The sequence below is a fragment of the Cadophora gregata genome (genome assembly GCF_030347475.1).
Source record: "Cadophora gregata isolate MNR1 chromosome Unknown scaffold_13, whole genome shotgun sequence".
NCBI classification, from domain to species: domain Eukaryota; kingdom Fungi; phylum Ascomycota; class Leotiomycetes; order Helotiales; family Ploettnerulaceae; genus Cadophora; species Cadophora gregata.
The window spans coordinates 1367078-1382575 of record NW_026695936.1 but is presented as its reverse complement, the minus strand read 5'-3'; the positions used below and the strand labels follow the sequence as shown (position 1 = coordinate 1382575).

General features: G+C 48.4%; 5 protein-coding genes across 5 annotated transcripts; 2 read left to right on the top strand and 3 right to left on the bottom strand.

Annotated features, from left to right (window-relative positions):
* Positions 1 to 54: 54 nt before the first annotated feature.
* Positions 55 to 1334, bottom strand: ONS95_003922 (uncharacterized protein). Its single transcript, XM_058497256.1, has 2 exons — positions 941 to 1334; positions 55 to 891 (listed from the first exon to the last, which is right to left on the bottom strand). The coding sequence occupies exons 1-2, from the start codon at positions 1232 to 1234 to the stop codon at positions 172 to 174; spliced, it is 1014 nt and encodes a 337-aa protein (XP_058353199.1). The 5' UTR covers positions 1235 to 1334; the 3' UTR covers positions 55 to 171.
* Positions 1335 to 4412: 3078 nt separating this feature from the next.
* On the top strand, positions 4413 to 6362 carry ONS95_003921 (uncharacterized protein; the record flags this gene model as incomplete). The annotated part of the gene is made up of 3 exons (XM_058497255.1): positions 4413 to 4739; positions 4795 to 5331; positions 5379 to 6362. 3 exons carry the CDS (start codon positions 4413 to 4415, stop codon positions 6360 to 6362), a joined length of 1848 nt encoding a protein of 615 aa, XP_058353198.1.
* Positions 6363 to 6536: 174 nt separating this feature from the next.
* Positions 6537 to 8978, bottom strand: ONS95_003920 (uncharacterized protein). The gene is made up of 4 exons (XM_058497254.1): positions 8717 to 8978; positions 8459 to 8619; positions 7780 to 8406; positions 6537 to 7729 (listed from the first exon to the last, which is right to left on the bottom strand). The coding sequence occupies exons 1-4, from the start codon at positions 8751 to 8753 to the stop codon at positions 7259 to 7261; spliced, it is 1296 nt and encodes a 431-aa protein (XP_058353197.1). The 5' UTR covers positions 8754 to 8978; the 3' UTR covers positions 6537 to 7258.
* A 2377-nt stretch (positions 8979 to 11355) lies between these two features.
* Positions 11356 to 12490, top strand: ONS95_003919 (uncharacterized protein; the record flags this gene model as incomplete). Its single annotated transcript, XM_058497253.1, has 3 exons — positions 11356 to 11412; positions 11462 to 11915; positions 11976 to 12490. 3 exons carry the CDS (start codon positions 11356 to 11358, stop codon positions 12488 to 12490), a joined length of 1026 nt encoding a protein of 341 aa, XP_058353196.1.
* Positions 12491 to 12777: 287 nt separating this feature from the next.
* On the bottom strand, positions 12778 to 13416 carry ONS95_003918 (uncharacterized protein; the record flags this gene model as incomplete). The annotated part of the gene is made up of 2 exons (XM_058497252.1): positions 12778 to 13127; positions 13200 to 13416. 2 exons carry the CDS (start codon positions 13414 to 13416, stop codon positions 12778 to 12780), a joined length of 567 nt encoding a protein of 188 aa, XP_058353195.1.
* Between the last annotated feature and the right edge of the window lie 2082 nt (positions 13417 to 15498).

Sequence of the window (15498 nt, the reverse complement as noted above, 5' to 3'; positions counted from 1 at the left end):
AGGACACGGATGATACCCTGGGAATAAACGGTGTTTGGGTGTGTATATACAGCAACGTGCTGCTACCTTGTGAAAAATCTATTTATACGCTTGGGATGTGTCTATGTAAGATTACTAAAGTACTGGGTATCTCAAACCCACCCATGAATGCTGATAATACAAAGGAATTATTTAATCGCTTGCGGTATCCTCGTCCTCACTGCGCGACTTCATCTCCTTCAATCCTCCCTTTCCCTTTCCCTTTCCACCCTTCTTGGCCTTGACACCCTTACCCCTCAATCCAACTGGGACCTCCTTTCTCACCTCCCCATCCTCGAACAACACGCCGATATCGGCCCTTCGAGCAACGACCTTCTTCCAGTTTACTTTAGAAATTCCACCGTTGACGTCGCCTTCAGTGACGACGTTACCAGTCTCTGTACGTGCCCAACGGATCTTGGGCTCAGCCTCCATGATCTGGCGGAGGTTGATGTGGATGGAGACATCGGCGTCACTCTTTGGGGCTCTAACTTCGGAGCCATCCTCTTGCACGACGATGGTAGCGAATTGGAGGAGGGCCTGGCCGCCGGCTCGCTTAATACCTCCGGATGCGAGAATGAGAGGGTAGTTGGGGTAGGAAGTCTCGTAGACGATGAAGTCTGGGAGATCTTCGGTGGTGGTGGTGAGAGGGGTGAACTTGGGGGCTGCTGCGGCAGTGGGGCTCATGGGTCCGGAAGGAGTGGGGTTGGCCTTGATGAGGTAGTTGGAGGAGAGGGGTTCTTCGGTCTCAGGGTCTTCGTTGTTTTCTGGCTTGAGCTTGAGACTGAAGCGGGATTTGGAGGTTGGGGACTCGACGAAGTCTTTGAGTTCGGGGAATGTGACTTCCAGGGAAGAAAGGTTTGGTCGTTGGAGCTGTGTTGCGTTAGATACATTGCTCTGGGGGATCAATTTCCAGACTTACCACTTGTTCACACTCTACCCAGCCTTCGGAGTCAGCTACAAGCTTCTCCTCACCTTCATCTTGCTCTTCGCCCTCCTCAATTGTTCGCTTCAAGACCCAGGTCAAGGCCTTGGATATCATGCCCTCGCGGTCGTCAACGACGCTGTATCCTCGGCCACGGCCTTTGGTCTTGGACACACTTCCGCCGTGCTTACTACGGCCGTGTCTGGAAGCATTTGGGGAGATTGGAGAAGGATCCATGATCTCACGATCAAGGGAGAGATTTTGAAGGGGTTGAAGAACTGCGGCGGCCATCGTGAAGATTGAAAGAGGAATGGTGTTGAGAAGAGAGAATTGTTGGTAGCAAAATGGGGTATTGAATATTGAAGAGGATTAAGAATCAGAGGCAGTAGAGAGAGGAAGTTTATGAAGTGAGATAGGAAATCAAACGGGGAGACATGTAAGATATATGGAAAAGCAGTCCTGCGTCGGAGGGAACGGTGAAACTGGACCTTCCCTTCCTAGACCCGCGTTCCATGCAAAGTTGTCAACAGAAAACGCGAAGCTCGCCAATGCCAGCGTGCTATTGCAGAGCCCAGCCAACCGCTTCGCGCTTTCACATTTACCCATTCTCTTGCTTGCATATCGATGCACCAAGTCATAGGTACTTGATGCCTCCGTTCGTGTCTAGCAGCGGGGTCGTTCCTGCAACGTTCTGCAAGTCTGAAGCTATACACATGGCGGTGTGGATCTCGTATGACAACAAAGCGATTAGCCCACGGCTCGACCCGCAACAGGACGCGTGCGAGTCTCTCATGCGTGCGTTTTGGGGTCTGGCGGGTCTGTAGATGGCGAATCGTGAGGTTGAAGACGAGGCGGGAAGAGCGGTGTACAAAACCTCGCTTACTTGCTTCCACGAATAGGACATTAATCACGTGCTTTGTCCGCCTGGGCGGTTCTGGCGGATGAAAAGGGGGAGTTTCGGGAAAGGCGTAGGAAGAGAGCCATGTGACGGATTTCTTGCAATTTCAGTTCTGTTTTGGGTAGAGGGGTAGAAGAGGGGTAGCTACATCGGATCTCAATGCAGGGAACAGCTGTAACCAAGATTTGTGTGCTGTCACGTCTTTAAATTTCCGACGTCAATGTGTTGCTGTGCTCCACTTCGGTACATAAAGTCGCATGCTGGTGAGCCTGAAACTGCTTTCGACTTCAGAGACAGTGAAAGTAAAGGCTTGGATATCTGTACAACCGTAACATAACTCTCAACAAACCGCGACTTCTAGGTCTTGTCTGTCAAGAATTTGAGGAGAAGCAGGCTCTCACTCCCACAGCGACAAGAAAAGTTCGTTTACGTTCTTTGCAGCGGCTCCACTAGTCATCACAAAGTGAGGTGACTCCTATGAGCTGCATCATGTAATGTACCATGCGCGGTGCGAGTTGCTCCTCTCACCTGCGTTGCTATGCTCCACTTCAAAGTAAATGCCGAATCCACAGAAAGATGTGGAAGCGTACAAGAAGGCCCAACTGTCTGCTCAAAGTAAGAAGCCCAACACCGTCGAAGTTGACTCATTTGTGGCAAGTTGGACTTCGTCATGAAAGGATTTGGCCGAATCAACATACATCCGGACACGCAACTGATGCCAGGAATCGAGAAATAGCTGACGATACTGTAGGAGCCAGCGCTTGATGGGACACTAGTCTCTGATAGAGGGCACAGATGGTTGAAGTTGATAAAATATCTCTTCCAAACCTCGGACCCTTAAAACATAACCGCTCTTACAAGGCGGTCCTGGTCTCTCAGACCACATAGCGCACCCAAATTTACCCCGCAGCTCCATCCCCCATGTCCTCGATCGTGATGGCAGGGGCAGCTGATGTATTCTTTGAAACCAAGCCCACTCTTGGGTTGGTATTCAAGATCAACCTAATCCTTTAACAAGATCGAACAGTTATGGATCAGTCTTATACTCATACGACATGTTGCTATTCCGCAGCTTTTAACCACTGCGAGTGGCAGAGTCGAAAGAGCTAAGGCCTAAAGGAAACAATCAAGAGCTCAGACATGCTTGGGTTTTTACATGCCTTTGAAACGTTACAGTGCCCTATAATGCTGATCAGAAGGCTCAGAGCGGGAAGAAGTAGACGTGACAAAGTCTCCAAGCAATCACACAACTTTTAACGACAAATTCATTCACGATTAAAGCCCTTGGAATGCATATCGTGAAGATAAAACGAGTGAATTAGTCAGCTCGGAAACATATGACAGTCTGAAATAGATGGCAGCTTTTGGGCACTCGCCGATCCAGAAGAACACATTCAGATGAATAAGGAGAGATTGGTAACTTGGTTAATACAATATCAAGACGTCCCATGCATGCTCAGGTGACAGCTCGACGAAAGAGGACTTGATGCCGCTACGGAGGATTTCAGCGGGTGACGGTCACGCTACCCAGAACGCCACCATCACCAGCCACCTTCAGGGGCTATCGCCAGCATTGACATCTTCAGGTGGCCATCGTTATTATTGAGCCTCCACCGACGACGATGATGAGTCTTGGTGAAAGATCTGTGCTTGGTGAGACTCACCGATGTTCTTCTTGTAGAATTTAGGCCTTTCCGCAGCTTGGCAGCACCGTAACGCTTTGATGCCAGTTCTGCTGGCCGAGATACCCAATATTTCCTAGTGACATCCGGCTGAAGCTGAGCTGAGTGAGGGGAGTGAAACAAGGCCAATCCATCTATCTGTATGGTCCTGTGGGAAATCCCCAATTGAGGAAATCCCTCAATACTGTACATTCAGCCACGGAGTTTTGGCGGCGTGGCTTCTTCTGGATGTCGGTGATATCGCCAGCGATCTGCCCAGGTAGAAATGCCGGCCTCTGTATCTGAAAGGCCATGGAGGGTCGCGTGTGGTGCCTGTATCGAGCCGATTGCGGCATGGAGGCTGTGTCAAAGTAACGGCCTTCTAGACCATTTGACGGCATGTCCACCCCAACGCATGAACTTCAAGCTCCACAGTGCCTTGTTTCGGTGTCCCTCGTGCATCTAAGTACAACATGATCGTGAGTGTGAAAGTGCCGATTCTGAGGTATCTTTAATGAGCTTGTGATGATGATTATCGAGCGAACTGGTTCTTGGGACGATATGATGTTTTTCCCTGGGAGGCAAAAGGAGCCTGCACATTTTACCGACAGGCTGGCCAGTCATGCAAGGCTCCAGGGGTTTTGGCAGTTCAGCGTCGCTAAAGTTTTGGGCGTCGCCACTAAAGTGATAGCGCCAATATTGCCTTCCAGCCAGAGCTCTGACAAAATGTTATCTGATGCAACCTAGCCTTCCTTTCTTCTTTGACAAACAAAACATAACATGTCTTTTTGCTGCTAATATCCATCGGAATCAGGGCAGGATAGTTAGGATAATTTTGTCAGTCACGGATCGCAGGACTGCATAGGGAAGATTTTCAGACATACTGTATCGACAACGGTTCAGGGACATCATGGCGACCTCACCTCGACCAAGGTCACCCGCAAATTATGGGGCAATCGAAAATTGCGATACGGAGAGCACCGACTCAAATGATATTTCACCACACGGTACGGATTACCAAGACCAGGCTCTCACCAATGTTCACCATGAACCATCCTTTGACAGAGCTCGGCGACGGTCATTCATCGCGGAAGACGAGGATCCTCTTCAAATCGAGCCGCCGACAATGAAGAAGAAAGAGGAGACAGTGACTTGGTCAAGTCTACCACACAAGAGCCAGTTGGCTATCTTGACACTCGCAAGACTTTCGGAGCCATTAGTTCAAACATCACTAAGGGTAGGTTGTTTCTTCTCCTATCGAGCACACGTGACCAAATACTGATATCAAACAGTCTTATTTGTTCTATCAATTGCGATCCTTCGACAGAAGTCTCCCGGCATCAACTATCGCCTCTCAAGCAGGTATCATGCAAGGTTCCTTCGCTGCAGCACAACTATGTACAGCTATGTTATGGGGACGATTTTCAGACCGTGGTGGTCGAAAGCGGATTCTTCTCATCGGGTTATCCGGAACAACGATCTCATGCCTTGGTTTTGGCTTCTCGAGAAACTTCTACCAGGCTCTGGTGTTTCGGATGCTGGGAGGAGCTTTGAATGGCAACGTGGGTGTTATGAGGACGATGATCAGCGAGATTGTGAGGGAGAAGAAGTTCCAGTCAAGAGCCTTCCTGATTTTACCTATGGTGGCAAACATTGGTAGTATCATCGGGCCAATGATCGGAGGTATCACATCTGATCCTGCTGGCAACTTCCCGCTGATATTCGGCGGGAACTGGTTCCTTGAAAAGTTCCCTTACGCGCCACCCAATTTGATCAGTGCGACGTTCCTCTTTTGTGCTGCCATGGCAGTGTTTTTCGGCTTGGAAGAGGTTAGATCCTTGACAAATGTGGTTTACTATGTACTGACAGCTACTAGACACATGAAGCTTATGCTCACCAGAAGGACGTCGGTATTGCTTTCCGCCGCAAGGTATTTTCAGCCATTGGCCGCTTCTTTGGAAGCAAGAAGGAAGGCTATGAACAACTTGCAAGATCGGAACCTTTCGGTCCCAACGGCCACATTATTGAGTACGATCCCGACACCAAACCACGAAAGAGGATTGCACCGCGATACAAGAACAAACTTCCCTTCCGTCGAATTTTTACTTACAACGTGGTCTCAACACTCCTCTGCCATGGTTTGATGTCCCTCTCAATGGGCACCTTCCAAAATATCTGGTACTCCTTCCTCTCAACACCCGTCTACGATCCCGAAAATCCACCAGAGAACTACACTCCTCACCTCCCCTTCATGTTTACAGGTGGTATCGGCCTCCCACCCCGTTCCGTCGGGTTCGTCATGGCAATCTTAGGATCCATCGGCATAACCCTGCAACTTTTCCTCTACCCTCACGTCAACCAACGCCTCGGTACCGTCCGCTCCTGGCGCATCTTCCTGTACTGCTTCCCAATAGTGTACACCATTGTTCCGTTCCTTTCACTTATCCCCTCGACGACACCGCCCCCGAGCCAGAAAACCGGTGTTCCTATCTGGGCGGCTCTCACTTCCCTCCTCTTTGTACAAGTCGTTGGTCGAACGTTCGCGAGTCCCGCGACGACCATCCTCATTAATAACTGCAGTCCACATCCCAGTGTCCTTGGTACGATCCACGGAATCGGCCAGAGTGCAAGTAGTGCTGCGAGGACGGTCGGACCCGCGCTTGGTGGTTTGCTGTATGGTGTAGGATTGAAGAATGGAGTTGTTGGCGCTATGTTCTGGGTGTTGGCGTGCGTGGCTGTGTTTTCTATCATTGCGAGTAATTGGGTGAGAGAGGGAGATGGTCATGAGATTCGGTTGGAAGGGGATGATGAGGCTGAGGCAGAAGCGGAGGCTGAGAATGCGCCGCTGCTGAGGAAATAGGGAGTCAGGATTTTGGATACAGTGCTTGTGTAAGCTTTTTCTTGTTGGACCCTTGGAGAATGGCGGGTGTGCATTTATTGGCGTTATGGTTTCGAATACCCTTCCTAGAGCTGCTTATGTAGACAGGCAATGTATTAGAGTAGATGTAGATTCAAATAAATACGAATATTCGATACCGCACTAAGTCACCGCCACGTCCTTGTATCTGTGTCTGCACAATAGAGATGTTGATCTGTTTGTTTCGATACCCTCGGAAAGCTCGGCATTTAAGCGAGACTGTTTACGTTGGTGGTTGACATAATTGGCGCTCCCTGCATGGTGGACACGTACTGAATTCTTAGATACAAAATTTCAAGCGTCAACAGTGTATCCAAATCCATGGGACCAGGCGTAAGCGGTATTCATTTTCAGTCTGAAGCCTCGCATCAGATCATAAGGAGGCACCTGATCGGTGCTGTGCAGCTCCACTTCCTCCATGATTGACCAGTGCAAGTGAAACCGAAGCCGCTGAATTCTTCGTCGACCTGGCGCTTAACGTAGACATGGATGTAAGGGTTTAGATTCTAGGCATCTGATAATGGACTTTATGACCAGGTGATTGGTAAGGTCGCAGATCCTGGAAGCGGTGTCGCTATTAACAAACAACAGATACCATTATCATGTCCCAATCTTTGAACAAGGGTTTAAACCATATTTTGTATCAATTTCGGAATCGGCAGGATCCACGCATCTCCAAAAACTTGTATCAAACCCTGACAGCCGATCACAATCTAGTCATAAGTCCAGACCAGGGATATCATTGTACAAAGACCATTCAGTACTTTACCCAAACGCCACTACCCTATGCCCGTGATCCTCCAATACGCCGGTCAAATGTGAAACTCGTTACCCGGTCCTCAAACGAACTGTCTGCCCTGGACAGACTCCTGATAGATTGGAGGGTGATTTCGTTGCTGGTAATTTATCTGACTGAGATTGATATCGCTCGAAGCCTCCGAATGGTGTGCAGCCATCCAAGGCTGTGCTTGATATCCGGTTGGCTCATCGGCAAGTGCATTCTTCTTGTGAATGTTCCGGCGGAATCTCCAGAATGCGAACGGGCCAGCGAGAACGATGACCAGGAGCACGCATGCGAGAAGAGCCCAGTTGTATTTAGGGTTTAGAGCCAAGGGGAAGCCCAGAAAGCCGTTGGCTATTCCAGCTGGGATAACGACTCTTCCGAGCCACAGATGGATCGGTGCCAGCTTTGTGGTCGTTTGTGTCAACTTGTACATTCTGTGGTGGAGGAACCCGAGGACGAATTGGCCAATCATGGCTGCGATGATTATGATTCCAAAAATTTGGTGCGCAGAGTTGAAGTTCATGGTCTATAACTAGTGTTAGGACATGGATCGACGGATGGTTGAAGAGAACCTACTCGGTTATATTGCATGCCGGCTTTGATTCCCACTCCTGCACCAATCAAGGCCACAATTGCAGACGCAGTTTGTGCTACTCCGTGCCATTTCGGGCTATTCAATATTCGTAGAATCATAACAGCAACTGGCATTATCCCCACAAATGCTAGGATCATCAACACAGCATGAGCAGGAGGGGCAAAATCTCTGTCAGATTCATCCTTTGTTTGCTCTGTCCCTGTACCGTCCGCGAATTGCATTACTGGCACGCCTTTGATTCCAACTGCCTTCGTCAAATCCATTGTGAAAGTTCCATATAGATCGTGTCGCTTGATATCGGCTGTCAGGGAATTGCTCTTGAAGTTTCCACCGGGACCAGTCGCATAAATGAATTTGGCTGCTGTGCTTGTAGGATCGATCGACCCCCCTTTCCACGAGCGGCAGTTTCTACACATGGCATTGACCGTATAATTGCCATTCGAAATTTGGGTGCCTGTAAGCACCTCGACTGTGACATTCTTGGTGAAAGAGGGTTCGACATGACCGTGTGAAAGCCGCGGACTGAGGGTTACGTTTTTGCCCGTGGAATCGGAGTACGCCATGAAAATTAGGGAGTTTTCCATCTTATCACTGCCGAACCCAATAGCCTGAAGGAGTCAGTCTTGTTATTTATTACAACAGAGTGGTCAGGCTGCTCACGACCCATGTGCTGACGCTCGGCGCTTGGATCGTGAAGTAGAGATCATTGTTCTCGTCTGCTTGGGGGACATTGAGAGCGAAATTGATACTGCCGTCTTTGGCATTGAACTTTGTGCCGACTGTCGTGTCAACTGCCGCTGTCGTGGAGAAATATATTGATGCTGTTGATGAATGTTAGCTATGGAATTCTGGGCGCGTCTTCCTGGCGACGGGGTCCACACTGCTCAACCTTGGGAACGACCCCCAAGCTTTACGTACCCACTGTTACCAGCTCTAGGAAGCTTAATCGCACCATCCTGTCCTCCGTTATTTGAGTGCCTTCTCTTCTTCAAACGATATTCCTCGGTAGTGATGCGATGCTTTGTCTGTCGCGATAAGACGGAGATTTATTCTCGGAAATGAGGGACGTGAGGTGAGGTCTTTATTTAACACCACCACAATTTAGCATTTCTCCCCACCACCCTCCTCCCTTGCTGCATCACAGGGGCGCGCTTCAGCGTGTCGCTCTACTGGACCAGCCTCACTGGCCGACGCGCGCTCACTGAGCTTCTTCAGGCACAGACGCTGGGGTCTTGAAAGGCTGGCGCTAAAGAAATCATCGGCCAATCAACACCAACCGGTCTCATACCGGCTTGGTAAAGCGATGCAGATGATTGGGTGCTATTTCGGTCATCAGGGGCAGATTGGAGGCTGTGATGATGTATCTCGATGTCAATGCGAGTATCTTGTGGTGGGAAGTACGCACGCATTTCTGTGAAAGTACGGCGTTGCCACCGATTGTGCCTTTGTCGATTTAGAGATGGGTCGATGAAAGTGCCAAAATGCTCTCCTGACATGTGAGAATAGAAGGAACCTAGGTAGCGAGTCTCAGACCGAGCAGCTGCTTCTCCGAGGTCGATGGAGGTCGACATATCTATCTTTGATGCCGTGGAATCAGACCAAGATGGCAAGCAAGCGCTGCCGATGATTCTCCCTTGGTATTACTATTAGCTGGAATCAAAAAGGGATTCGGACTTAGGTCTCTGTCGCAATAGCAACGTTCTGTCTTCATCCTCCGATTCTCCTATCCTGTTTGCCATTCTGAGCTGCAATAGGGCGGTCTATCGTGTCAAGTGGACGCTGGACATTGCAAACTTTCTATTTGTTTGGACTTGTGGCTCTTGAGGATTTTCAAATCGAAATTTGATATCGCCAGCAGCATGTCATTGAGAGGCATGGCGAGTCCGCGCGTCTCCCTCGCTCCTGCAAGGTTTCCTGTACCATATTGACCAGCGTTGGGTAAGTTTGGAGCCGCCCTTTCTAGTCCTGGCAGACACTTAGTACCAAAGGACCAAGTGATTCTCTGGGCCATATTTTAATATGTCAACATTAACATCAATTACGATATATCAACTTCATCATCAACTCTACCGCCAACATCATCGATAACAAGACAGTAACCCAAAAATCTTCAGTTAGACCTAATTCCGGAAACGGAATTCAACCAATAATGGGCCGCACTCACAGGTATCGTCCATATCGCCACCCAAACGGCTGTAGAAGCGCGGCTTTAGCTATGCCATCTGCCTCTGAATCCGAGTCAACAATATCTGCCGACGAAACTAGAAACAAAACTCGACCACCAGTTTCAGCCCGTCGCCACAAAGAGTACAAAAGCAGATGGGAATGCAAATGCTCATGCCATGCGAGTAGAAAGCAACGCCACCGGACTCGTCAATTCAGGACCTCCAAGCACTCCAATTTCAACTATCCAAGTCCACCGTCGAGTCCGGATAGCGGTGAAGCACGGCGAAATGCAAGACGCACGGCGGAAAGAAGACCACTACATAGGACATGCAGACCAGGCCAACGTGAATCCTACCCATCTCAACCATGGAGTTCAGATATTGGTCAGGCATTGAGGGACGCTGGACGTAAGGCGGAGGAAAGAGCAGCAGCTTGGGCTAAGGTGTCACGTCGACCCAAATCCGTCACATCAACCCCACCACCGAGTCCAGATACCGCCCAGGGATTGCCAGCTGCAGGACGCAGGGAGAGAAGAGCACCGAGTAGGGGCAGAGTGTTGGGTCGAGGAGATGACAGGATTATGTTTTCAAGAGAACAGACGATAAGAACGCCAGCTTCATCAGAGTATTCGAAGAACATTCCAGTTGGTGAGAGGTACTGAGCTCTGCGAGATTGTCTTGGAACTTGTGCGCTATTGTACTTCGAAAGAAGCGAACCGTGTCATCAAGAATTTCAGGGTACCTTCCAGAGGAGGCGTAGGTGACGAAGCTACTTACCCAATGGCGCTACTTATAAACTAGCTCAGTGACGGAGAGAAATGAGAGCGCATCTGTGACACATAAGTTCTTTGCTTGACTTGATTATTTACTTCTAGGCGCGATCCTCGCGTAGTGATGGCCGCCCATGACTGTGCTTTCTGCATTATTTTCCCAGAGGCCGTTGTTGAACACTTGGGTCAACCACACTGTAATAAGTCTCTCAGAGATCCTGAAGCCCTCATTGCAGTCTCCTACTCTTGACATGGAGGGACTAGGATTTGGAATGTGCAAGTCTGCCAGTCGGATAGAGCTCCCAAAATAGAAGTCCGGTTCAAAGCCAAGCTAGTCAAGCCTCAGAGCTCATCGGCAAACCTTCCCCATGCAACCTTGTCCGACTCCGACAAGTTGGATGATGAGAATCACGAAATCGATGGCGGGATCATGGCTATCGTTGGTTTCTTCTGGTAGACGTGCTGTCGGGTTTAATGGACGGGTTATTTATCCGGTCCGATTGTGACTTATAAATTGCCCACGAAGCCTCACCAGTAGCTACCCCTCAATTTGCCCCTCCATATCCTTCCCCTTCAACAAACAGAACCCGATACAACCAGATACCACAATTGACAGCACACAATGTCTATCGGCGTAGCAATCATTGGTAGTGGCATATTTGTGACGGAACAGCATTTGGTAGACCTCGATTCAATGTTATGTTGGTTTGTAGCTAATCCATCTCCAGCCTGCAGTCAAAGCAAGCTCAAACCTCACTCTCAAAGCCATCTTTTCACGAAGCCTCAAATCCGCCACAGCACTCAATGCCGGTGTCGACCTCTACTCTGACGATTCAGGCAGTGGCAAGACCTACCACGACCTCCTCCTCCGCGAAGACATCCACGCCGTAATTCTCGCCCTTCCTATCCTCACGCAGCCCGAGTTCATCGAAGCAGCCCTCATTGCAGGCAAGCATGTCTTATCCGAGAAGCCCATCGCAGGCGATGTCAAGCGCGCAGAACAATTGATCAAATTCTATAAGAGCGACAAGGTCAAGAATGGCGCGACGTGGGGTGTCGCTGAGAATTTCCGCTTCTTGGACTCTTTTGTGTTTGGGAAGAAGGAGGTCGAGAAGCTGGGCAGGATCTTGGGATTTAGGACGACGATGTTTACGCATGTCAAACTTGGAGGAAAATACATTGGTTAGTACCTGGGCGCATCCATATTGAATTAGATGCTCGAGAGCTGATAGATATGGACAGAAACTGAGTGGCGTAAGAAGCCTGCATATCAAGGAGGCTTCCTCCTGGATGGTGGGGTTCATTTCACAGCTGCTACGAGGATGCTTTTGGGAGACTCGGCAAAGCCTACGTCGTTGACAGCATACACGCATCTCCTCCAAAAACATCTTCCACCTGTTGATACGGTTGACTCGATATGGCAGACCAAGTCTGGTATTTCAGGAACATTCTCGGTGTCTTTTGGTACTTCGCTATCGGGCAGCGCATACACCGTGGCTTGCGAGAAGGGAACTGTAACCGTCAACAGAGGAAAGGTTACTGTCACTCTGGTGGAGGGTGACAAGACCACAGAGACCGACTTCAGTACCGAGGGTAGTGGAGTCAAGCAGGAAGTTCTGGCTTGGGCTCAGAGTCTGGTTGACGGCAAGCCTCTCGAGACACAGTCTCCCGAGGAGGCTTTGATTGATTTGGAGATTCTGGAGAAGATGCTGAGGAGTGGTGAGCAGAATGGAAAGGCACAAACCTTGCAATATTAGGTGCTGGTCTAGGAGTGGGTGGTAAGGTAATAGTATGCATGGCATGCATTTGCTCTGATGGTAGTGCTAAAGCTCGGATATCATATTGCACTGCATTCGAAGCTAGTAATGGTTGTTTGAGTATTAATTCCCCTCTCCTTATAAGAAGTAGGCAAGTACGTGGCTCCTACGTCCTTTCTGATCGTATGTCCTTCTACAAGCGCTAATAGCATTGCAATCCGCGATATACACCCAGTCTGTCAACTACATGTACATCACTTGCTCTCCACTTCGTTTTGCCTCTGCTCTTACACGCTTTCCAAACACTTTGGGCATCCAGCAGTCTTCCCAAAGATGTACATGCCATGTCCGACAACCAAACACTCCAGCACTCGCTCATGCAGAACTTTAGAAGTACAAGCATGCTCCTCGTGGCTGTAAGATCCACATGTTACGCATAAATGGGGACTCTCAGCAGAAATGGACAGCACATTCGTTGCGGCAACGATCGGCTTCTCATCACCTTCGTTGTCTTTCTCTTCCTTACTACGCGGAGTCTTTCTGATCTTGACACCCAGTCCTTTCGGCGCGTTCTCTTTCTTCACGACAGGCAGATTTCTTGGCTTCGTACCAGGAAATCTGTCTTCCTCGTGCGGAACTGCATTTCATTAGGACTATATCTTGCTGCTATAGATAACTGGGAAAGTGCTTCTATTTTCATAATACGTACACAAAGTATTCCACAGCCAGCGCTGAACCTGCCACTTCATGACCTGGAGCTGCAACCCAGCATGCTCGTCCTCGAAGAGCATGTCTTCGCACAGAGCTCTCGCACGCGCGATTTCGTCGTCGCTGTGTTTGTATGCATCTTGCTTTGCTTTGGAGAGGAGTATCGGAGTGATAGTTGTATAAGGCTCGACCTCAGCCGCGTCTTCGTCGTCCTCCATGTTTGGTGCTTAGCGAGGGTGGAGGAGATGTTGTGTTTGTGTTACTATGTGGTGTTTGAAATGTTGCTTCTACAAGGGTGGAGTTCATCTATATCGATCTGAATGATGTTGGAGACAAATGGAGGATGCGAGACGTTCTGCGATTCCTGTTAAAAGTGAATGGCTATTTGTCAAGGAACTGTTGTTCCATTGCCAATGGGGTGAGTTGGTGGAAAGTCACGTGGGTTATACACTTCACCGGACGAGCCAGTGCTTTTTTCTACCTGTCCTCTTTCTTGCAGTTGAAAATGATTATCTAATACTCTTACTTGTGTCAATAAGTTTCCATCGTTTCTTCATACGATGCTTCTATATCAGTCTGTACAGACTCAACCATGCACAGATGTAGGTACATTTGATAACTGCGGGAGGGTGAGTCTATGTTCTGAGGCACTTTTCGACACATCTAGACTCATGAATGACAGACAATAGTTACTGCAAGGTGGACGCTACTTGTATTTATATGCTGGGGACCGATTCAAAAGATGGCTATTGACCTCGCTTTATCCTTTTACAACACTTATTTCTTGTCACTCATGTCCTTAGGGACTGGCTCGTAAATGACGGTATGATTACCGCGATAAACCCATGAGTTGTGCCCTATCGAGTTTATCGAACATGAGCCTAAGAGATAGCTCACTGGCAAACTCGGGGTTTCCACTCTAAAGCTATCCTGATACTTTGATTAACCCTCAAAGCCTACGTGAAGCACGAGGAAAGAGATTAAGTCAAGGTACGGAAGCCTGGGTATACTCAACGACAGACCTGTCAGATCACTTGTTAAATGTGGAATCTACAGAAAATTTCCTGGTGTACTGTCTGGACTGAGTTTCTCCTCACTTCCGATATTTTTGAAGTTTTCTTTCGGACTGCCTGCTTGGTTTCGTCTTCAAGTCAAGGGGGGTTGCAGAGCGTAAACGGGACGCATATTAAACAGTAGATCTTTAACGAAACACGCTATAGATCTTTTGAAACCTGGTACCTTTATTTACTTGCTCTGCCAATTATGACAGTCTTAGAGTCATGTTTATGGAGGTTGAAATTATCGATTCGTGACAATGTGATAGAAACAGTGGATGTGACAAGCTGGATAGATCATGACGGAACGACCTATTTGGCTTGACAGGAGAATGGAGCCCATGCACCAAATTGAGAACAGCAACAGAACGTGGCACGTCTTCCACAATAATCCACAGAGACATTAATACCTACAGTACTTGCCGGTAATCACAATCACATCTGCGGCCCATACAAGAATGTGCACCATCAATGGGTCGGTCCGCAACGTTTCAAGTCCAGACCTTTTCTATTCAGATGACCAGCGTAGAGTCCTATCTATCGCAGGTCGATTAGCTATTCTACCAAATATCGCGGAGGGAAGCATGCGTTTATTGACTTTTGTCTCGGTTCTTTCCGCAGAGCTTTCACTACGGTGGCAACGGCTCTCTATTCTAATGGAAATATTCTCTATAAATATGGAGGTATTTTATGGAAAATCTTTCCATAGGAATAGAGAGTCGTCACTTATAATTATGGAGAATATTTCCATGATTATGGATTTCATGCTATACAAAATGAAACATGGAAATATCTACAAATCTATAAATCTATAATTATGGATTTTCCTCTATTTTTAAATATTCAGTTCTATAGATAATATTTAAAGTTTCCTAGCCCTTACTTCCCCACTTTCCTACCCTTCTACCTCTTTATTTCTATACCTACTGTAGAGACTTACCGTGAAGACCTACCGTGGAGACCTACTGTGAAGAGTAGAGGTATAACGTAGAGAGTAGAGAGCGACTGTAGAGAGTGGAGACTTACCGTGGAGAGACCTACTGTAGAGAGAGATGAAGAGACTTACTGTGGAGAGATTAAATTAAGAGACCTACCATAGAGAGACCTACTGTGGAGAGAGATAAAGAGAGAAAGAAAAGAGAGGGGGGGCGAAGGGGGCGAGGGGGGATCATATGGAAGGATTAAAGTTTAAGTATGAAACACGCTTTGATAGAGAAAGTAGGTTCCATAAGTATGGAAAGAATT